Source organism: Schistocerca gregaria, chromosome 1 (assembly GCF_023897955.1).
Source record: "Schistocerca gregaria isolate iqSchGreg1 chromosome 1, iqSchGreg1.2, whole genome shotgun sequence".
Taxonomy (NCBI): Eukaryota; Metazoa; Arthropoda; class Insecta; order Orthoptera; family Acrididae; genus Schistocerca; species Schistocerca gregaria.
Genome location: NC_064920.1, coordinates 759,749,744 through 759,774,179, shown reverse-complemented (window position 1 = coordinate 759,774,179; position 24,436 = coordinate 759,749,744). Strand labels below are relative to the sequence as shown.

The following is a 24,436-nucleotide window of genomic DNA, read 5'->3' as shown; positions in this document are numbered from 1 at the left end:
ATTTAGAGGTGGAGAAGTGACTATTCACAGGTACCCACCTTATCCTTGAGGTAGGATGTTTCCATTACGTGACAATAATTGACAACATGGGGGTGAGAATGGAAAGGACATGAAGCAATTCCTTGCATAATGAAGACAAGTTGCAAGTTTCACATCCAGGTTAAAATAAGATTACCAAGTAGGTAGAGCATCAGACTGCAATCAGATGATGCAGTCCCATCTCAAACATTGAATGAAAGCTCATCAGAGGTCTGTGCACTTAAGGCAAAGTTGGATTGTAGATGACACCATGGCAATAGGCTTTTTACTTTGTCAGACTGACAAATTCATCACCAGTAGCAGCAGCAGTAGCAAATTCATTGTCATTGTCCTCTATCATCACCACCACCACCACCACCACCACCACCACCTCCTCCTCCTCCTCCTCCTCCTCCTCCTCCTCCTCCTCCTGATAATATGAAGGCCTAACTAGAATTCTTCATACATTATGGTCTTTAGCAGTTTTTTAATGTTTTCTACCCTCTCTCCATTGCATTGCCTTCTTGGCAGAGAGCTCCTTCATTCATTTACCAACCACTGATCTAACTACGTGTTCCATCCATCGCTGTTTCATTCTCTTTGTGCTCATGGCTGTCTTCTGTTACAGTCTGTCCCCTGATCTATTTGTTTGTTTTCTTGTCTCTGTAATGGAGAATTATTTGCTGTTCTGAAGGCACTTGAAGAGATGAGATGGCATTGTACCAATAAATTCTTCATTTACTGATACTCTGACTCCTAAAGTGTACACTTACCACTGAACAGGTGTACTTGGTGATAGGATCGTCCAGAATATCCAGAGCTTTCATTCTCTTGCAAAGGCAGAAGAAAATTATTTTCTGTTTGGTGCCAGTGCACATGGGGACCCTGCAAAATGAACTTGCTGATGCTACTACCCCCCCCCCCCCCCACCCCACCCCCCTCCCACCCTCTCCTCTCTCCTCTCTCTTTAATTTGCTCCTTATTCAGTCTTACTGCAAGCAGTCACCAATTACTTACTTAGTGAAACACTCAGGGGCTAGTATTGAGCAGTGAGTGGGGACTGATGACCTCAGATGTTAAGTCCCATAGTGCTCAGAGCCATTTGAGCCATTTTTTTGAGCAGTGAGTAGTCTCCTTCCGGCCACGATGAGCATGATAGCTGGAATTGTCTCTTTGTTGGCACTAATGGGGGTTGCAATATTTTTCACAAATCTGAAGATAACGTGACACTTAGGAAAGCTTTAAACTTGGTAGATGGTTTGTGTAGGACTTTAGGGACTACTCTCATGCGCCTGACCAATATTCGGTAAGATTTCTTGTGATATCTTGGGAAAAGTTTTTTGGAAATTCATGTTTCTGCCAATACAGCTCCACTAAACAGACAATGAATTTTAGCTGTGTTAAGGATTAGGCCTATACTTAATATTGCAATATGTCCTAGGGCCCAGTTGTTTAGACTGAGGCCTGCCTAGCAGAGGAGCTGGCTGCAGTTCATGAAAAGCTGAAGATGCTTCTGGCCATGGTCAGTCATCTTCATGCTGCTGCCTCAGGATGTAGCAGTTATGGATAATATGGCGCATCACATGGGACATCTCAGGTGTGTCTCATTTCATCCATGGACTCTGATCCAGACACACCTCGCAGTGACCTGATAAGAGGGATCCACCCCCACCACAAGTTGTGTGGTGGGTTGTAACGTGTTCGCATCACTCAAGTATGAAGGCTTGCCTTCTGGCCTTACGGACGACGCACAAGTGGTGAAGACTGGTGCCCTCCATTGCAGGTTGGAAGCAGCTCACAGTTTTTCAGCATCATACCCGGAGTTGATGGGTGTGCTTTAGTTTGGAACCAAGTAGAGGATCTCAACCAAAGACTCTGTCGATTCCGTGTCAGTCTTGGTTGCAGATTTTTGGACCTGCATTAAGGGAGAAGAGAGTTGTAGAACTCCTCATGATAGATCAGCTGTGCACTGCACAAAGGAAACAGCTGCTCAAGTAGGAGAGTACTTGTGGAGTGCACATAGGGGATTTTTTTAGGTACATTTTGAGATTCTCTGAACGCTCACCATTTGATACGCGAAGAGTGAAATCATACGGTGTACAATTAAAAACACTTTGACAGTCTAACTTTTAACAGTAAATTGCTGAAGCTTTTATAACACAGTTCCTGAATTTACTGCCCTCCAGGAAAGTTTGTAACACTTACATCGGTTAGGAGTAGGTTTATTTTAAGTAACTGTGTATCTGCAATTTATGAGGTGTGCATTCTGTGTTGTTTGAACTCCTTGATTCATGGCAGGAAAACTAGAGTTATGATATGTATATATGAAAAAAAGCAAAAGAATATGTTGAAATTTTAAATTATTGTAGTATGAATATGTTTATGAAAGTTTTATGTTTGTTAAAAGCTGGTTCACACTTAGGGCACTTCTATTTGTAACATGTAAATGCTGTAGGGAAGTTCCTCCGTAACGAAAGTGGCATGGTGTGATGTAAAAGGTGAGTTTGGTGGTTGAACTGAGTGGCTCCTTTGTGTGAATGGCACGCAGTGTGTCACTAGCCGTAGCACAATACACTTCGATGGTGCTCAGAGAGGCAATTGGAAGCTGCATTATAAGGGATTTGCCTCGGATGTGGGTCTTGCTATTACTTGGTATTCACAGTATAATGTAATGACTCTAATATGTTGAAAATCCAAGAAGAGATTTTATAGAGTATTCGCACATCAAGAGCTGTGAGTACAGTCAGCCTACATTTCGTCTGACACTAATCGTCGCCACTGCCTCAAAGACTTCATACATTCAAGTTAGGTATATATATTGGTGTGGAACAGTTAACTTTTGTGTTGTTTCAATAATAATCACATAAAATGTCAATTCGTGTTCAAAACCATAACTTCAATCCTAATCACGAATCTATGTGGGGTTCTCACCAAAGTGCTACTAAAACTGAGTATCCTGACTTAAATGAACAATTCTGGCATTCATGTGTTTAAAAGTGATATTTGGTCTAAAGTAAAAGAAGTAGAAAAAGTTAAAGTAAGAGTAAAATTTGGATGCTTTGTGTATAGACTACTCCAAGTGAAATTGTTAAGGTAGGAAGTTTAAATACAAAACAGCTAAAACCATAAAAATGATGTTGGATAGGTTTTTGCTAAAGTATCCTTAGTTTATCACAAAATATAGTTTTGTAGGATTACAGTGCAAGAGTGTGTTAATACTATTGCCAAGAATACCTGCTTCACAGGTGATTAAAATAAAAGTACATATAAATCTGTAATGAACCGATTTGCGGTAGTACTGTTAGAAGTGAAGTTATGAACATTTTCAAAGATAGTGTAGTTTTTTTACTTTTGCAATAATCGAAGAACCTTGGCTAATGGAACTATACCAGTCCCCATCATATTGTCCTCCTATTAAGAAAAAAATGAACTATTATTGTTACTAAGCATCTGTAAAAAGGTCCAAATGCAAAGCATATAGCAATTTCCATCATTACACTATAAAATAAGGTCACAGCGTGAAGTGTAAAGCAACTTCCACTTTCATACCATAATGAAAGATGCAGGAAAATTCTGATAGTGTGCAAAATCGCTAAGTGTACTATCCACTCATTGACCAGTCTGATGTAAAAGTAGAAGAAGGCATAAGGAAAGCTGAAGTTTTAAATTTCACATTTAATAAGTCATCCATGCAGGAAGATTGTGCAAACATATCGTCATTTGATTGTCATATAGGCTCCTGAGTAGAGGACATAGTAAGGGGTATCCCATGCATGGAGAAGCAACTGAAAGAGTTGAATCCCTAGGACCAGATATAATCCCAGTTCAGTCAGAGAATACTCTACAGCATTGGCCACTTTACTTAACTTGTATTTATTGTAAATCTCTGGCATGACGCAAAGTTGCAAATGACTGGAAAAATGTACAGGTGACTGTATGTAAGTAGACTAAAAGAATAAATGCCCAAAATTACAGACCAATGTCCTCAATATTGGTTTTCTGCTGAATTCTTGAACATATTCTGAGTCAGAGAATTATGCATTTCCTTGAGTCTGAAAAGCTTCTTTCTACAAGTCAGCATGGGTTTAAAAAGCATCTCACGTATGAAACTCAGTTTGCCCTTTTATCACATGATATACTGTGGACCCTGGATGATGGGCAACAAGTAGATTCTGTATTTCTAGATTTCCGGAAAGCATTTGATATTGTGTCCTGCTGGAGACAGACTTTTAATAAAGGTATCAGCAAACAGAATAGGTTCTCAGATATTTGAGTGGCTCAAAGACTTCCCAAGTTGTAGACTCAGTACACTGTCCTCAATGGAAAGTGTTCATCAGAGACAGAGGAGTACTCCGGGGAAATGTGGTAGGACTACTCTTATTCTCTAAATAAATAAATGATCTGGTGGACAGGGTGAGCAGGAATCTGTGACTTTGTGCAATTGGCACTGTGGTTCACAGGAAGGTGTCAGTGTTGAGTAACTCTAGTGGGGTACAAGATGACTTGGATGAACGTCTAGTAGGTGTGCTAAATTTCTAGATGATGTGCTAAATGTCAGTTTGCTTTCTACATGTAGAAAAATGTAAATTAATACAGGGGAGTAGCAGAAAAACAATTCTTAATGTTCAAATGCAGCATTAGTAGTGTCCTATTTGAAACACATGTTGGTTAAATATCTAGGTGTAATGTTGCAAGGTGATATGAAATAGGATTAGCATGTGAGGACAGTAGTGAAGGCAAATGGTCTGCTGTGGTTTATTGGGAGAATCTTGAGAAAGCGTAACTCATCTATAAATGAGACTTGGTATAGAATACTGGGGTGACCCATTTTTGAGTACTACTTGAATGTTTGGGATCTGCACCGGGGTTGATTAAAGGAAGACATCAATGGAATTCATAGGTTTGCTGCTAGAATTGATACAGGTAGGTTCAATCAACACACAAATATTACTGAGATGCTTCGTGAACTCAAGTGGGAATCCCTGGAAGGATGACAACTTCCTTTTCACAAAACACTGTTGATAAAATTTAGAGAAGCGGCATTAGAAGCTGCCTGCAGAGCTATTGTACTACTGCCAATGTACAGTTTGCATAAGGTCCACAAAGATAAGAGAAATTGGGTTCTTATGGAGGCAAATATGCAGTCGTATTTCCCTCACTCTATTTGCGTGTGGATCAGAAAAGGGAATAACTAGTAGTGACACAAAGACGTGCGGAGTGTAGATGTAGATGCAGATGTTGTCAGTGTCCTATCTACTGCCCTCTGCCTACTCCTGGTATACCATGCCCCATTTCTCCATATCTGCTATTCCAATGTATCTTCATTTCATTAATGGCTAGTTGTAGTGCTTACTTTTCAGAAATAACCAAGTGATGTGTGTGTGTGTGTGTGTGTGTGTGTGTGTGTGTGTGTGTGTTTTGTCTTCAGTCCTGAGACTGGTTTGAAGCAGCACTCCATACTACTCTATCCTGTGCAAGCTTCTTCATCTCCCAGTACTAACTGCAACCTACATCCTTCTGAATCTGCTTAGTGAATTCATCTCTTGGTCTCCCTCTACGATTTTTACCCTCCACACTGCCCTCCAGTGCTAACTTTGTGATCTCTTGATGCCTCAGAACATGTCCTACCAACTGGTCTCTTCTTCTTGTCAAGTTGTGCCACAAACTCCTCTTCTCCCTAATTCTATTCAATACCTCCTCATTAGGTATGTGATCTACCCATCTAATCTTCAGCATTCTTCTGCAGCACCACATTTCGAAAGCTCCTATTCTCCTCTTGTCCAAAATATTAATCATCCATGTTTCACTTCCATACATGGCTACACTCCATACAAATACTTTCAGAAACGACTTTCTGACACTTAAATCTATACTCAATGTTAACAAATAACTCTTCTTCAGAAATGCTTTCCTTGCCATTGCCAGTCTACATTTTATATCCTCTCTACTTCGACCATCATCAGTCATTTTGCTCCCCAAATAGCAAATGTCCTTTACTACTTTAAGCGTCTCATTTCCTAATCTAATTCCCTCAGCATCACCCGACTTAATTCGACTACATTTCATTATCCTTGTTTTGCTTTTGTTGATGTTCATCTTATATCCTTCTTTCAAGACACTGTCCATTCCGTTCAACAGCTCTTCCAAGTCCTTTGCTGTCCCTGACAGAATTACAATGTCATCGGCGAACCTCAAAGTTTCTATTTTTTCTCCATGGACTTTAACATCTACTCCGAATTTCTCTTTTGTTTCCTTTACTGCTTGCTCAATATACAGATTGAATAACATCGGGGAGAGGCTACAACCCTGTCTCACTCCCTTCCCAACCACTGCTTCCCTTTCATGTCCCTCGACTCTTAGAACTGCCATCTGGTTTCTGTACAAATTGTAAATAGCCTTTCGCTCCCTATATTTTACACCTGCCTCTTTCAGAATTTGAAAGAGAGTATTCCAGTCTACATTGTCAAAAGTTTTTTCTAAGTCTACAAATGCTAGAAACATACATTTGCCTTTTCTTAATCTAGCTTCTAAGATAAGTCGTAGAGTCAGTATTGCCTCACGTGTTCCAATATTTCTACGGAATCTAAACTGATCCTCCCAAAGGTCGGCTTCTACCAGTTTTTTTCCATTTGTCTGTAAAGAATTCACGTTAGTATTTTGCAGCTGTGACTTATGAAACTGATAGTTCGGTAATTTTCACATCTGTCAACGCCTGCTTTCTTTGCGATTGTAATTATTATATTCTTCTTGAAGTCTGAGGGTATTTCGCTTGCCTCATACATCTTGCTCACCAGATGGTAGAGTTTTGTCAGGACTGGCTCTCCCAAGGCCGTCAGTAGTTCTAATGGAATGTTGTCTACTCCCAGAGCCTTGTTTCGACTCAGGTCTTTCAGTGCTGTGTCAAACTCTTCACGCAGTATTGTACCTCCCATTTCATCTTCATCTATATCCTCTTCCATTTCCATAATATTGTCCTCAAGTACATCGCCCTTGTGTAGACCCTCTATATACTCCTTCCACCTTTCTGCTTTCCCTTTGCTTAGAACTGGGTTTCCATCTGAGCTCTTGATATTCATACAAGTGGCTCCCTACTTGATCCTCTGCTGCCTTCACTACTTCATCCCTCAGAGCTACCCATTCTTCTTCTACTGTATTTCTTTCCCCCATTCTTATCAATTTTTCCCTTATGCTCTCTCTGAAACTCTGTACAACCTCTGGTTTAGCCAGTTTATCCAGGTCCTATCTCCTTAAATTCCCTCCTTTGTGCAGTTTCTTCAGTTTTAATCTACAGTTCATAACCAATAGATTGTGATCAGAGTCCACAGCTGCCCCTGGAAATGTCTTAAAATTTAAAACCTGGTTCCTAAATCACTGTCTTACCATTATATAATCTATCTGATACCTTCTAGTATCACCAGGATTCTTCCATGTATACAACCTTCTTTTATGATTCTTGAACCAAGTGTTAGCTATGATTAAGTTATGCTGTGTGCAAAATTGTACCAGACGGCTTTCTCTTTCATTTCTCTCCCCCAATCCATATTCACCCATCATGTTTCCTTCTCTCCCTTCTCCTACTCTCGAATTCCAGTCACCCACAACTATTAAATTTTCGTCTCCCTTCATTATCTGAATAGTGCGTTCACTATGCTGTTTGTAGTAGCTTACCCGTACACCTATTTTTTTAATCAATTTTAAACCAACTCTGCATTACCCCTATTTGATTTTGCATTTATAACCCTGTATTCACCTGACCAAAAGATTTGTTCCTCCTGCCACTGAACTTCACTAATTCCCACTATATCTAACTTCAACCTATCCATTTCCCTTTTTAAATTTTCTAACCTACCTGCCCGATTAAGGGATCTGACATTCCACGCTCTGATCCATAGAACGCCAGTTTTCTTTCTCCTGATAACGACGTCCTCTTGAGTAGTCCCTGCCCGGAGATCCGAATAGGGGACTATTTTACCTCTGGAATATTTTACCCAAGAGGACGCCATCATCATTTAACAATACAGTGAAGCTGCATTCCCTCAGTAAAAATTATGGCTTTAGTTTCCCCTTGCTTTCAGCCGTTCGCAGTACGAGCACAGCAAGGCCGTTTTGGTTAGTGTTGCAAGGCCAGATCAGTCAATCATCCAGACTGTTGCCCCTGCAACTACTGAAAAGGCTGGTGCCCCTCTCCAGGAACCACACATTTGTCTGGCCTCTCAACAGATACCCCTCCGTTGTGGTTGCATCTACGATATGGCCATCTTTTTCGCTGAGGCACGCAAGCCTCCTCACCAACGGCAAGTTCCATGGTTCATGAGGGTAGCTTTCTCTTTCTGTGTTAGATGAAAGAATTTGAAATTTGGGCCACTGACTCAATCAAAGTTACCATTTCTTATCCCTAACATTTGTCACTTCTTTCATGTATCTTAGTAGAATAGTTGTAGTAATGCACAGAGATGGAAAAAATAGACAAACATGAATAAGAAACAAAATTACTAGTGAGTTAAGTCAGTTGTCACTGTTAGCCCATTTCATCTGCCTGTCTGGAATGTTTATTGGTTTTCAGTCACTGGTAGAATGTATTTTTTGTAGTACAGTTGTTGTTACAGTTTTATTTTTAGCTATATTAACACACAAGCTGGCAGTGGGAACCTTGTGTTTTCATGATAAAATAAAATGGTTATGTAACTACTAAAACAGCAGCAGCAAACAAAATAAGTGTTTTAACATGTCTAATATTATAGTAAACAAAAAAACAGAATCAGAAATCTTGACAGGCTGTGAAAGTATGGTACATATAAAACTAACAGCAGGAAACTACTCTCGACAATACTAGAGATAGAATAATGAGTAAAAACCTACTAAAGGTAGCACATGAATGCTGCAGCATGAATGGTTAAAACAAAAATAAAGACACTGTTTTTTGTACAATAATGATATGAAATTGTTATAATGTTATGTTAGAGAAGTACATTCTTAATAATTGTACTGTTTTCTATGCCCAGCTATAAAGCGTTTCCAGAAACTTCTGCATTGTGTTGTGCCGGAGACAACTGTGCAGAAAGAACACATACAAACTGTTGTTGTCTGGATGCTCATGAAACACGTATCTGAACCAGCTAAAAAGAGTGTTGCTGTCCTCCAGTGGCTCATTGGTGAGTTTTCAAAAGGGTGACTAGTATAATTTGTTGTTAATTATGGCCTACCGGTGTGGCCATGCGGTTCTACTCGCTTCAATCTGGAACCGCGTGACTGCTACGGTTGGAGGTTCGAATCCTGCCTCAGGCATGGATGTGTGTGATGTCCTTAGGTTAGTTAGGTTTAAGTAGTTCTAAGTTCTAGGAGACTGATGACCACAGATGTTAAGTCCCATAGTGCTCAGAGCCATTTGAACCATTATTTTGTTAATGATGTAAAAGATTTAATTATGAAACAGTTGGCTGATTATATAGACATTGGTGATGGGGGTTCACTTTTGGCCTTAGTTCATAAATTGAACTTAAGTTCAGGAATCCATTCTGTTGTGGAACTCTATAAACTTGGATCAACTGAACAAGATGATCTAAATTAGCATGAAACACACTTTGCAACACCATTAAAATTAGCTATCAAAACATTTATGGAGCTTTGGCTGGAAGTTACTATGGCCAACCAAAGGAAAGATGTGCCATTGACTTTAACTCACAGAGGGACAAATCATAACTAGAAAAATTTGAAAAACTTGTTATGACAATGTAAAGAAAAGAACCAAGAAAGCATTCACACATGACAAGATACAATTTCATGCAACCATGTACAATTATAAGTGGCTTTCAAAAAAGAAACAAGCTGGAGGCATAATTACAGAAATCAGTACCTGTATCTTAGAAGTATTGACGCTGGTTGTTGAGACACTTGTCCCAATGTGACACAAGGTGATGAATGACTGTCTCATAAAATTCCCAGGGCTGTGATGTTAACCAGTTCTGTATGTAAAGCTGGACGATGTCGTCCGAGGTGAATCGTTTGCCCCTCAGAGTCTTTTTAAGGTGACCAAAAATGCCCCCCTTCTGATTCACAGCGTGCAGCACAGGACAACAGTGAATGCCCAGTGTTACCCACAAACATTGACCTCCCTTCGCTAAGCGATCAAATCAAAACAACTAGGCAGTCTCACCTGTGGGGTCATTCTGCTCCACGACAATGCAAAGCCTCATACGGCCAACACAGTCGCGGCACTCCTGCAGAAATTCAAATGGGGGGCTCTTGGCCACCCTCCACACAGTCTGGGCCTTTCTCCCAGTGATTATGCCATTTTTGGTCCACTTAAAAAGGCTCTGAGGGGCAAACAATTCACCTTGGATGACACCGTCCAGCTGTACGTGTGGAACTGCTTAACATTGCAGCCCTGGGAATTTTATGAGACAGCCACTCACCGCCTTGTGTCACAATGAGAGAAGTGTCTCAACAGCAAGGGTCAATACTTCTAACATGTTTCTGTAATTATGCCTCCAACTCGTTTCTTTTCGAACGCGCCTTATATTACATTCCATCTTTAAGTAATTACATGTGGTGTGTAAAATCAACCCAAAACGCTGTCAAAACTTTTCAAGGCTGAAGTCCATGAAACTAGAGGCAATAATTTGTCAGGCCTGCTGTTACAGTAAATGGACAGTAGCTGATTGCAGCTCTGAAGCAACAATTTTTTCTTATTTCCAACTGTTGTGATACTGATGTGGATTTTCATTCCGAATCTACACATGATGGCTCATATACATATTAATATGCTCGCACTAATTTTTTTGAGACAAATTTGCTGTTTTAAAAGATAGTGTATAATGTTACTCATTATGTCGTTGTTCATTCCGTGTTCTGAAAAAATTGAAATAACTCTGAAGGTTGCACTTCATTGTCAGTATCAGTAAATGAGTAGACCATTGTAACTTCAAACGAAAATGTTGTTGTCCTTGTTGACGACAGTGAAAATTAAGATGAAGGAGTGTGTGTTCACATTGAGCTGGTAAGAATTGTAATGTAAGATAGCTGTGACGTGTTTTGAACTGAATGTAACCTCTAGTGATAGGCAAATGAGCAACATGTGATAGGGCCTATGGGGTCACACACATATCCACAAAATTAAGAAAGAAAAGACAAAAAAGAAATTGTTCTCAATGTGAAATACCAGTTTTAGAATACAAAACCAGTTTTAGAATACAAACATTAAATAAAAGTAAGTACATGTTTGCAAAAAATGAAGATTGATAATATTTAAGGTACGTAGTGAAGAACTAGAACTAAAGATATGAAAAGAAAATTGGATTTTCAGACCCTTTGTAAATCTTTTTCAATTTTTCAACTGTTTTTATGCAGATATGTTGTTAATAAACACTGCCGTCATTGCAATGTGACTTCTTTTTGATTCATTTTGTGATGGCATTGAAATTTCTTCATAAACTTTTCTCTTAACAAATACAGTTTCATATTTTTACTTTTAATCATAACTTCAACAACTCAGCATTTTGCAAATTAACAAACATTGCCAGATGTGAAAGGAGTGGCAAGGGGGGAAAAAAACAGTTCCAAGGACTCGCGTTCCTCTGGACTGTACTACAGGATGCAGCCATTGAGCCACTGAACCAGTCTTCATGCGATCACTGATTGATAAGTATCACTTTGCTAATTGAATTACATATGAATCATCCAGTGTTCAATTATAAAAAAAAAAAAAATCATTTTCTCACCTACCATCATAGATTTGCATGAAACTTTGCGAATTTGTTCTCTTTATTGAGATAAGTAACCATGGCAAATTTTAGCTCTTCATTTCCCTCTGTTTCCATTTCATGGCATTTCAAAGTTCAAAAGTTCTGTCAATTTTAACAATGTGATGGCATGAAACATGTGCTAATATTTTGGAGATAAAGGACCATTTACTTATTTATCATCCAAACTCTGTGATGTTTTGTGTTTACCTGCTCAGTAGCATAAGAATTGTTAAAATAATAAATAAGTAAATAAAAAATGTCATAGCTTTACATAAAACCACCAGGATGCGACAAAAAGTATATTTACATCTTTCTAGTTTATATTGTAATAATAATAATAATAATAATAATAATAATAATAATAAAACACAACCACTATATTGAATATCGCATGAACGAAAAGCAATGGCTTTTCTTTCCAAAATAACCCTCAAAGCATGGATTCTCTCTTCAACAGATAATAATTTTTAATTTTTTCATGAGAACCTAAAATAACCCACGGAAATATTAAAGGTCCTGAGCAACATATTTTTGGAAGAGAAATTGTAAGTGATTCATATTACGGAAGAAGCTTGCTCAACCTCTGATACTGAAAAGAGTCAAGTTACTTCAATTTTTCAAACAACATAACATACAGTAGATTAATATGTAGCAGTAATATTATTTTTTTTTCGGAGTAGGAAGAAAGGAAGAAATAAAGGAGGAAGGAAGGTAGGTAGGTAGGGCTTTAACATCCTCCCGACATCTAGGTGATTAGAGGTGGAATACAAGCTCACAATGTTTCAAATGGACTCTGTGATGGTCTTGGCTGCAGATTTCTAGACCTGCGTTATTGGGTGGGGTTTTGTAGGACTCCCATTGATAGGTCAGGAGTGCACTACACAAAGGAAGCAACTACTCTGTTAGCAGAGTACTTGTGGAGTGCACACGAAGGTTTTTTAGGCTAACGGTAGTGTGATGTACTCAGATGAACACTTGCCAATCGATATGTAGCAAAGGAAGTCAGACCATGTTTAGGGTAGACACTTAGACTGTCAAATTTTTTTCAGAATAACTGTCAAAGTATTCATAAAAAAAGTTCCCAACTAGGAAAGCTCCTGTGCTCAAATTATTCTTGGAACCCAGAGCTGGCTGAAACCTGAATTGGAAAGCTGTGAGATATTAAGCCGGTTATGGAATGTATATCAGAAAGACAGATTAGAGTCCATAGGAGGGGAAGTGTTCATTGCAGTTGACAAAAATATTGTCTTTATTCAGGTTGAAGTGGAGTACAACAGTGAAGCTATCTGGTCACGTATAACAGGCGTAGGTGAAACTAAGTTAATTGCTGGATGTTTTTACTAGCCTCCTGAATCCGCTGTGACATTTCTAGAGTCATTGAAAGACAGTCTATGGTCGATAATGCGCAAGTACCCAGATCATTCAGTACTAACTAGAGGTGACTTAACCTACCAATTATAGACTTGGATGCCTATGGATTCATTGTGGGGGGAGAGTAATGCGAAATACTTTTGAACAAGTTTTCTGAAAACTAGATCGAAAAGAATATTTTGAACTTCATCAGAATGAGAGTAGGCTTATTTACATATTTTTGCATTAATGACAAGTTCTTTAGTATTTGCTTCTTTTCAACATGTATGTGGTTAGAACAAAACTGTAGTTTTGTAATGTCACTAGATTTTGAACTGATGATCGCAGTTGCACTTGCCTTGATCCATGAAATTTTGTGTCATAGATGATCCTAGTTAACAGCAATAAAATTTGAAATTAAATTTTATGCAATGCAGATTTCAGAGTTCATCTTGATAAGAGTACTTACTCTGCGCTAGTCATAAGATGAGCTGCTTTATACAATCGACCCTTAATAGCCATGCCCTTTCTTTCTTTTCTTAAAGATGAAGTTTCTGGAGATAACATAATGTTATTGAAATTTGCTGAATGTAAGCGTCAGGCCAAATGTAAAGTAGTACTTTAATTGTTGTACTTTCTTCTGCTCTCCCCCCTGCATATCTGGGGGTTAGAATAGGCCAGAGGTATTTCTGTCTATCATAAGAGGTGACTAAAAGGAGTCTCACACTTTTTAGCCTTATCAGTTCAGGTCCCATTTTGTGGTTTGACCTACCACTTTCCTAATTCTACAGAAGTGCGGGCCATATGGGGAAGGATGCCTTACGTGGTGCACGAGTTGTCCATAGTGCCCTTAGATTTAATCTCCTGAACCTATTGTCATCATGGCTTTGCATCTCCACCTGCAATTCTACTATATGGGCGAGGACACTTTCTGGCATATGTCATCTTCTTCCGTTGTCTCCTGTCCTCTTTCGCTCCCATAACAATATTGGATTTCTCTGTGCCCAATATCCAGCATGGTAGCCAGTCTGTTGTAGTGGAGCCGTCATGTACCCATTTGGTGGTAGCCCCCTGACAACGCAGGGCTGGCACTGCTGATGCCTGAGCCGTAAATTCCCCCCATATCCCAAGGAGTAGATGCTGTGGCTGTGTGGTGCCCAAAGGGGGAGCCCCTGATCAGAGTGGGTGAATGACCCGCAATGAAGCGGACTAAGGCATCTCTTGCTGCTGACCATACAGCGTCAGCAGTCTCTAACAAGGGCAAAATTGAGTATCTCAGTATTTAGGCTGTTGGAGAATGCGTGGGGACTCCTTTCTACCTACGAAGCCTTAATTTTTTGTTGAACATCTTGAGGATAAGTTTGGGAAGTGACAGCACTGTCCAAGATGAGAAGCGGCGCAGTCTTGATTCAGACAGCCTCCAGAGCCTAATCCCGGGTGTTACTCGCTTGTGACCGGCTGGGTGATATTCCTGTTTCTGTCAATCCCCTTAAAAGCCTCAACATGGTCCAGGGGATTATTTTCCCTCACGACCTCCTGTTGCAGTCTGACTATGAGCCCCACGCCAATCTAGAATGGTGGGGAGTTCATTTCATCCGGTGTGTTTACAGGGGACTCAAAGACAACAGGGTTGCTACTGGTGCCTTAATTTTGGCCTTTGAGTGTGATTCAATGAAAAGGCCAAGGTCATGGTTTACTGCTGTGACGTTAAACCATATGTCCCTCCCCCTATGTGGTGCTTTAAGTGCTGGAAATTCGGGCACATGTCTTCCGCTGCACTTCCAGTGCCACGTGTCAAGACAGCGGGCGTCCACTGCATTCAGATACTCCATGTGCACCTCCTTTCACTTGTATCAACTGTGGAGAGAAGCACTCCCCACTCGCCAGAGTGCACAGTGCTCCAAAAGGAGTGGAAAATCATGGAGTACAAGACCCTGGACCGGTTGACTTACCCTTAGCTTAACGTAAATTTGAACGATTACACTCCGTTCGGTTGATGTCTACATATGCTGCAGCTACATTACTGTCGCTGTCACATAAGTACTAGTCGTGCCACATTCTGTGCCATGAACAGTGGGTTGTCTGGGCCGCCGGAATGCATCTGCCCTTTTGGTGGTAGGGGGAAAATCTCCTCCTGTTCTCCCAAAGTACCTACTTCGGGAGCAAGCGCCCCCTCCCCCCCTCCAATGCAGGGGACATCGGTCCACTGCCCCCAGCCGGAGAAGCAACAGCCTCCTCCGGCTCCTCTTGTGTGGAAGGGGTCCCTTGGGAACCTCTCTTTCAAGGTCTCCACTAATGCCACAGTGGATACTCGCCAGTGGCAGCCAAAAGCTGCTGGTCGAAGAGCTTCATGGTCTTCCTCCATGCCTGAAGCTACTTCAAAGAAGTGCTCCCAGCAGGCCCATAAAGAGAAGTGAGAGGGTAAGCAATCGAAGAAGTCTGCTAAGAAAAAGGGCCCTTCAGTGTCCCCAGCTCCACCACTCCATACCAGTTCTGCACCTGAGGATGAGGTGGAGATCTCAGCGTCCCTTGAGGACCTGCATCTCACTGATGCCTCATCCACAATAGAAATGGATACAAATACTCAGTCAGTGGCAGGAGGTGGCCCTGAGGCATAACCTCCGTCCTTACATGCTTCATGCCTTCCCAGACTCATGATGGCATCATCCTCCAGTGGAATTGGTGTGGTGTTTCCCACCACCTGGCTGAGCTACGGCAAGTGTTGAGCTTTACACCTGCTTTCTGCATTGCCCTCCAGGAAACCTGGTTCCCGGCAATGCAGACCTTTGCCCTCTGCAGCTATAGGGGATATTACAAGAACTGTAGTGAATATAATAGTGTGTCAGGTAGAGTTCATGTCTGTCCTGAACTCAGTATGCAGTGAACCTTCTTGAAGCTGTGGCTGTCAAGAGGATGACGACAAAGGAAATAACTGTCTACAACTTATACCTTCCTCCAGATGGTGCAGTCCATATGAACACATTGGCTGCATTGATTCATCAACACCCTAAACTTTTCCTACTTTTAGGAGATTTTTATGTCCATAACCCATTGTGGGGTGGCACCGGGCATACTGGCCGAGGTAGAGATGTCAAAACCTTACTGTCTCAACTCCATCTCTGCCTCTTAAGTATTGGGGCTGCCACACATTCAGTGTGGCTCGTGGCACTTACTCAGCCATTGATTTATCCCTCTGCAGCCCAGGACTTCTCCCATCTGTCCACTGGAGAGCCCATGATGATTTTCCCATCTTCCTGTCACTCTCCCAGCACCATCCCCCTGGACATCTTCCAAGATGGTCTTTAAGCAATGCAGACGGGGAAGTTTACACCTCTGCTTTCACCGTTGAATCTCCCCCACATGGTACCATTGGTGTGGTCACTAGAACGATTGTTTCTGTGGCAGGAAATGCGATCCCTCATTCTTTAGGGTACCCGTGGCTAATTTCAGTACCTTGGTGGTTTCTGGAAATCACTGAGGCCTTTAAAGAGTGTCAGCGAGCTCTACAGCGACTTAAATGACACCGTTTCATAGAGGACCTAGTAGCTTTTAAACGGATCAATGCTCCCGTACATCAGCTTATAGAAAGATGGAAACAGGAATGTTGAGCGAGGTATGTCTCGACTGCTGGATGCCATACATCATCTTCCCATGCCTGGACAAAGATCAGACGTGTTTGTGGGTACCAGAAACTGGAGCTGTCACTGGGATTAATATCAATGGCGTGTTATCTACCGACGCAACGCACTTGCGGAACACTATGCTCGGGCCTCCGCATCGGAGAATTATCCCCCAGCCTTTTGCACTCTCAAACGATGGATGGAAAGTAAAGCCCTTCCCTTCACTGAAGGTCACAGTGAAGCCTATAATGCTCCATTTACAGAGTGGGAACTCCTCAGTGCACTTGTACATTACTCCGACATAGCTCCTGGGCCAGATCGGATCCACAGTCAGATCATAAAATATCTCTCGTCCGACTTCAAGCGACATTTCCTCGTCATTTTCAGTCTGGCGCAGTGGTGTCTTTCCATCACAATGGCAGGAGAGCACCATCATTCTAGTCCTCATACCCAACAGATACCCACTTGATGTGGACAGCTATCAGCCCATCAGCCTCACCAACTTCTTTGTAAGCTGTTAGAACGTATGATAAGTCAGCGGCTGTGTTGGGTCCTGGAGTCATGTGGCCTACTGGCTCCATGCCAGGGCAGTTTCCGCCAGGATCACTCTGCCACCGATAACCTAGTTTGCCTTGAGTTTGCCATCTGAACGGCCTTTTCCAGATGCCAACACCTGGTTGCTGTGTTTATTGATGTACGAAAAGCTTACCACAGGACCCGGTGACATCATATCTTTGCCACAATATATGATTGGGGTCTTCAGGGCCTGCTCCTGATTTTTATCCAAAATTTCCTATTGCTCCGTACTGTACATTTCGTGTCCAAGTTGGTGCCTCCCATAGTTCCTCCTATATACAGGAGAATGGGGTCCCGCAGGCACATGTATTTAGTGTATCTCTGCTTTTAGTGGCCATTAACAGTGTAGCAGCAGCTATCGGGCCGTCCGTCTCACCCTCTCTGTATGTAGATGTACTGCTCCTCCAGTACTGATGTTGCTTAGTGGCTCCGACAGGGAGCCATCCACAAGGTGCTGTCATGGCCTCTAGCCCACAGCTTCCAGTTTTCAGTCGCGAAGTTGTGTGTCACGCATTTCTGTTGGTGTAGCATTCATCCGGAACCAGAACTTTACCTTAATGAGGATCCCTCATTGTAGTGGAGACATATCGATTTTTAGGACTGGTTTTTGACGCCCAGTTGATGTGGCTTCCTCATCTTCGTCAGCTGAAGCGGAAGTATTGGCAGCACCTCAGTGCCCTCCGCTGCCTGAGCAACAGGGTGCAGCTCTACAGAGCCCTTGTTCAATCCCGCCTTCACCATGGGAGTCTGGTTTATGGTTTGGCAGCACCCTCGGTATTGCATTTATTTGATCCAGTGCACCACTGTGGCGTTCAACTGGCAATGGGAGCTTTTCGGGCAAGTCCTGTGACCAGCATTCTGGTAGAGGCCGGGGTCCATCATTGAAGGTTAGGCATGCACAACTCCTCACCAGTTACGTTGCACACATTTGCAGTTCTTCTGAGCATCCGAATTACCGTCGCCTCAGCTGTGAGAGACGCAATGGCATAATGTCAGTATGCACAACAAACTGCTTACCATTAAGGAGACTACAAATGTGTGGAAGTCCTCCATGCGGGCCTCTTTCAGGGCCTCTGTGCTTTTCTGCCAACTCCGCATTGGCCATACATGGTCGATGCACGGTTACCTCCTCCGTCGCGAGGACCCACCTCGATGTCACTAAGGGTGGGCATTTAGTCTTCTCTCCGAGGCCATCCCGCTCCCTGTATTTTAACTCTGTCACCCTTTCTTTGCATTTGTTTGTCTTGGTGGTTGTCTTTTCACTACATGTGTTCATCTTGCCTTGTCTTTTTGGGGTGAACATTTTAATGTGTTGCAGTAGCTGGCTAATCCTCTTTTTATTCTTGTAATCAGTCAGCACAGACTATTTGCTCTATGGTTTTAATACCTTCTTCTACTTTTCCTTGTGGTATATGTTCCTCCCCCCCCCCCCCCCCCCTTTCTTTCTTTCTGTCTTTCTCTCTTTTATTCCGTTCCATTCGTTTTCTTTGTAGGTGTGGTTCCCCATTCCTTTTCCCCCTTTTACGTTCTCAAACATACTTTGGGTGTTTTTGTATGTTTAGCCTTACTTGCGTCAGGAAAAAGGGACTGATGACCTTGTGGTTTGGTCCCTTTATACCCCAAACCAACCAACCAATCTTCTGCTCTCTACTGCACAGTATTGTCAGTGATTTTTTAGTGTAAAATGGCGTAAAGTGTTTTCAGCACAAGTCAAATGCCACATTAATATTGAATGAAAAAGTCTATTTAAAAATGTATGAAATTAGTGAAGAGACAGATGGGTTGTCCTATACTTATTTTCAAAAGATGCAACTCCCAAATCTCCCTCCCTCCCTCCCTCCCTCCTGTTTTTAAATTATTGATGTAACCCATAGTTTTTGAACTTTATGGGTCATAGCCCATTTTTTCAGACAGTGATGTGACAGCTCCCTTCTTATGTGAAATATAGTACATAATATATTGAAAAACAAATAGAGTTTTAACACAACTTAATTGAAAGATGTTAACAATATTGATGTATTGCTCAGAGTTTGATTAATGAATATATATATTGTTGAAAAAGTTGTTGACTATAGTTAAAGTTCTGAGAGACAATTTTTTTCAAGTTACTGTGTCATATGTGCTATTGCCACTCTTAAATCAGCACATTCAACTATGCCACTTTTGTTAGTAATCATTAACCAAGCAAAATCTTCTTGTAGGTAAATTAATTTGCAATTGAAGCAAAGCTCTGTATATCCTTTTTTCCATTTGAGTTTTGCCACATATGAATGAAATTTAGTCATGTTAACATTTCCCAACGTGTCTGATATGTTTTGTAGCAGCAGCTCACCTATGATAGAAATTACAAATTCTTTAGCTCCGTTTCTTTCTTGTTCACCATTAGTCCTGGGTGCTTTACAGCTGTCCAAGGAATAACTAATATAAATTTACAATACTACTTTTAATACAGTCTTATCTTACTTAAAAGACATTTTGACAAATTTTTAGAGATATACATTGGGGGATTTCCAGTCTTGATGAGATTTTTCAGTGTGGCAGCATTCGGATCTCAGTTCACCTTAAACTTGCATTGGACCAAAAAAACTCACCTATATTTTATAATGATGTGGCCAAAATAAGTGTCAGTGGTTGTGGATAGGAGCATAGGACAAGTTATACAGAAAATTATAGTGCAAGGATTGTACCGTTTGGCCAGAGATGGTGGTCTGTAAATGTCTGTAGAGTTTAACAAGGATGATGCAAAGGTTAGGAGACGGCTGAGAGACAACACTTGGTATATTGGGTGGATATCAGGCAGGAACTGTATCATTTCAGAGTCATGTTGTGAAAGTTGCAGCCTGCAGTCTTGAGGAAGTGATCTGTCAAGACATTTCAGTTTGGATGGTAAGAGGATGGCTTCTGAGTTGTTCGGAAATGTAAGCTTCACTGTGGTGGGGGGAAAAGGAGCAGCGGATGGAGGGAGACAGCGCGGAAGACTTGATTGTGGGTAAGGTCACTTGTGTATTGCAGGAGGGGGGGAGAGAAATGTGGTACGGGCTACTGGTGTGAATGTCATGGAATTTGAAACTGAAGCAAATTCATGAACTGTGGCTACCTATTATGAAGGAAGATGTAGCAGCTGTCAAAATAGAAGTCACTGTGTACTGATTGAGTCATAATTAGTTTTCAGCCAGCAAGGCTTGGATGGATAGCAGGGTAGGGGTGGGAGATGGTAAAGTGCTGCTGGGAGCATGCAGGGGCGATGTGGAGAGGGGGGCAGCTAGGTGCTTTCAAGAAGTTAGATGGAGGGTGGGGGGTTAGTGCAAAAGGAGAGAAGTAAAAAGACTGGGTGCATTGGTGGAACAGAGATGTGTAGTGCTGAAATAGGAACAGGGAAGGAGCTGGATGGGTGAAGACAATGACTAACAAAGGTCTTGACCAGGAGGGTTATGCAAATGTAGGATATAATGCATGGAGAGTTCCCACCTATGCAGTTCCGAAAAGCTGGTATTGGCGCTAATGATCCAGGTGGCACAGGCTATAAAACAATGATTGAAATGAAGGACATCGTGTTGGGCAGTGTGTTCAGCAACAGAGTGGTCCAGTTGTTTCTTGTCCACAGTTTGTGGTGGCCATTCATGCTGACAGACAGTTTTTGGTTTGTTGTGCACACATGGAACCAACAAGCTTTCTGTCCACATGAATGGCCACCGGCAAACTGTTGAAAAGAAACAACTGGATCATCCTGCTACTGAGTACGCCACCCAACATGATGTCCTTCATTTCGATGACTGCTTCACAGCCTGTGCCATCTTGATACTTCCCACCACTACCAGCTTTTGTGAATTGCGCAGCTGGGAACTCTTCCTGCAATATACCCTATGTTTCCGTAACCCTCCTGGTCTCAACCTTCCTTAGTCATTGTCCTTACCCATCTAGCCCCTTCCCTGTTCCCATTCCAACACTACACAGCCCTTTATTCCACCAAACACACCCAGTCTTTTTATTTCTCTCCTTTCCACTAACTCTCCCCTGCTCTCTCCCCGCCCTCAGTCTAACCTCTCGACAGCATCTAGTTGCCCCACTCTCCACCTCCTCCCTGCACGCTCCCAGCAGCACTTCACCGTGCTCACCCCTATCCTGCTATCCCTCCCTCTCCCTGTTATATCCACAAATTGCCACTCATGTGCGAACAAAAAATTTTTATTAGGTGGAGGAAGGCCACTGCTTAATTTTACTAAAAGATAAACATTCTTTGAAAACAAAAGGCTTCTTCTCCTACCAAAATTTTATAACAAGCCAAATAATATGCCACCTTATGGAATTGAAATATTAGCAACTGAACTGAATTTATGTTCCTCTGTCGGGTTTTCTCTCGACGCTTTCCGGCGGATGCCGAGGAAGTAGACGGGTGCAGAGTCCGGGCTCGATGGCCGGCATTGCGAAGACGTGGCACCTGGACATTATGGCTGCGTCAAAGTATCTTCCAGGCAGCAGTCCGTGGCGGGTCGAAAGATGCCTGTTTCCCTTTCTTCTGGCTATTTAACGCGATGGCTGCAGTTTTCCTCCACTGATTCTGGAGTGATGATTGGCAGCCATTGGTGATCCCTGACTGGTGGGTGGTGATATCATAGTGTGACCATCCATGCTGGAAAAAGGCTCGTGTGCGTGCGTAGTTCGCGGCTGATTGAATGTTTGGTGGGAACACCTGTAGCTCCGGCTGGCGGAATGCGCCGGCACTAAGTTGCAGGCGCCACTTAACTCTGCCACGGTAGCCGACCATTGCGTTTGTATAGCTGTGCGTGCCACCACACTCCCCACCTCTGGCTCCTCCTTATCCCCACCTGGTGTGAATGGGTGAGTGGGTGGACTCGTGCATGTATGTGTGTTCTACACCTACATCTACATTTATACTCCGCAAGCCACCCAACGGTGTGTGGCGGAGGGCACTTTACTTGCCACTGTCATTACCTCCCTTTCCTGTTCCAGTCGCGTATGGTTTGTGGGAAGAACGACTGCCGGAAAGCCTCCGCGTGCACTGGAATCTCTCTAATTTTACATTCGTGAGCTCCTGAGGAGGTATAAGTAGGGGCAAGCAAAATATTCGATACCCCATCCAGAAATGCACCCTCTTGAAACCTGGACAGCAAGCTACACCGCGATGCAGAGCACCTCTCTTGCAGAGTCTGCCACTTGAGTTTGCTAAACATCTTCGTAACGGTGTGTGGCGGAGGGCACTTTACTTGCCACTGTCATTACTTCCCTTTCCTGTTCCAGTCGCGTATGGTTCGTGGGAAGAACGACTGCCGGAAAGCCTCCGCGTGCACTCGAATCTCTCTAATTTTACATTCGTGAGCTCCTGAGGAGGTATAAGTAGGGGGAGGCAAAATATTCGATACCTCATCCAGAAATGCACCCTCTTGAAACCTGGACAGCAAGCTACACCGCGATGCAGAGCGTATCTCTTGCAGAGTCTGCCACTTGAGTTTGCTAAACATCTTCGTAACGTTATCACGCTTACTAAATAACCCTGTGACAAAACGCGTCACTCTTCTTTGGATGTTCTCTATCTACTCTGCCAACCTGACCTGGTACGGATCCTACACTGATGAGCAATACTCAAGTATAGGTCGAATGAGTGTTTTGTAAGCCACCTCCTTTGTTGATGGACTACATTTTCTAAGGACTCTCCCAATGAATCTCAACCTGGCACCAACCTTACCAACAATTAATTTTATATGATCATTCCACTTCAAATCGTTCCGCACACATACTCCCAGATATTTTACAGAAGTAACTGCTACCAGTGTTTGTCCCGCTATCATATAATCATACAATAAATGTATTTGCAGTACATTGCATTTGTCTATTTTAAGGGTCAGTTGCCACTCCCTGCATCAAGTGCCTATCTGCTGCAGATCTTCCTGCATTTTGCTGCAATTTTCTAATGCTGCAACTTCTCTGTATACTACAGCATCATCCGCGAAAGCGCATGGAACTTCCGACACTGTCAAATATTGACAAAGGCCTTGTTGGCTGAAAGTTGATTGTGTGTGAGTCTTTTTGTTGTGCCTTTCTGCAACTCATTATCTTTGCTATATGGTGTGTAGCAACTATCCTTTTCATTATGTTGTTCATTCCATCCTGGATTTTCCATTGTTTGGTTATTGGTTGGTTTGGTATGGTCAGAGGATCATTGAGAGTCTCGACACGATGGAGTTCAACATCCACAAGGGTGTTTGTGATGTAGAGAATGGCTACATTTTAATTCAGTAGGGGAAAAGTGTTTCAGTTGTTGAAGGAAAAAGAAGATTTCTTATTCGCCTTAAATTCAGACTGCAGAGAGCTCCACGAGACCCTATATCAAGCCAAGGGGTGAATTTGGGAGTTAAGGAAAATTATCTGGAATGGAGCCTTTACGATGTGATCTCGGCACAAACTCGAGAATTCTACCAGTTAAGGAATACAACCTTCATGCAGCCTTAAAGAAATCGATATAACATTGGTTTATTTGTGTTTATAAGCCCATCCACATAATTTTTTGTAGGTTTAGGCCTCAAAAGTTAAAAGGTTAAGATTGAAATCACCTAATCCAATTAGAAATGAAATTTTTGGGAGACGTTCTAATAGGCTCTGGGAGTAATGTTAAGGGCAAAGAGGCCATGTGTGTGTTGGATGTTTCTGTATGCAGATGTCGCATTGATGATAACAGGAAAGATTTGTGATGGTAGGAGATGGGAATACATTGAAGACATATCAGTTTTATGTAGGATGGTGCACTTTAGATGAGTGGTTGGATATGATAGCCCACCAGAGCTGATGTGATTTTTGTTTCAGCTCTGAAGTCTGTGACAGTGGTATGTGGAATGTAGTTAGTAAGGCAGGAATAAGCAGATCAGTTGAACTGAGGTTATGTAAAGAGGCTAGTTGCTCCCCTTTCAACCACAGGAGTCATGTGGACCCTTCCATTCATCACCAGGTTCAGGGAGCAGTGAAAGGCAACTGTCTGAAACCACTCCGAAGCAGTTTTTTGTTGCACGTTTCTCTTGGAGTCTTCTTCCTCCCAATTATCTTACCCTTTTCTTTTCTTCTTAGGGCTCAAGTTCTACTTCATTTATTTATTCTACTTTTTATTATTTACTTTTATTA

At 42.0% G+C, this 24,436-nt stretch overlaps 1 protein-coding gene across 3 annotated transcripts in view; it reads left to right on the top strand.

Annotated features, from left to right (window-relative positions):
• The window catches only part of LOC126267979 (centromere protein I-like), a 351,312-nt gene that overhangs the window by 17,197 nt on the left and 309,679 nt on the right, over positions 1-24,436 (top strand). For all 3 annotated transcript variants that reach the window (XM_049973330.1, XM_049973337.1, XM_049973346.1), the window contains exon 3: positions 9,021-9,170. In XM_049973330.1, the coding sequence (XP_049829287.1) occupies positions 9,021-9,170 (150 nt within the window). The remainder of the gene's footprint in view (positions 1-9,020; positions 9,171-24,436) is intronic.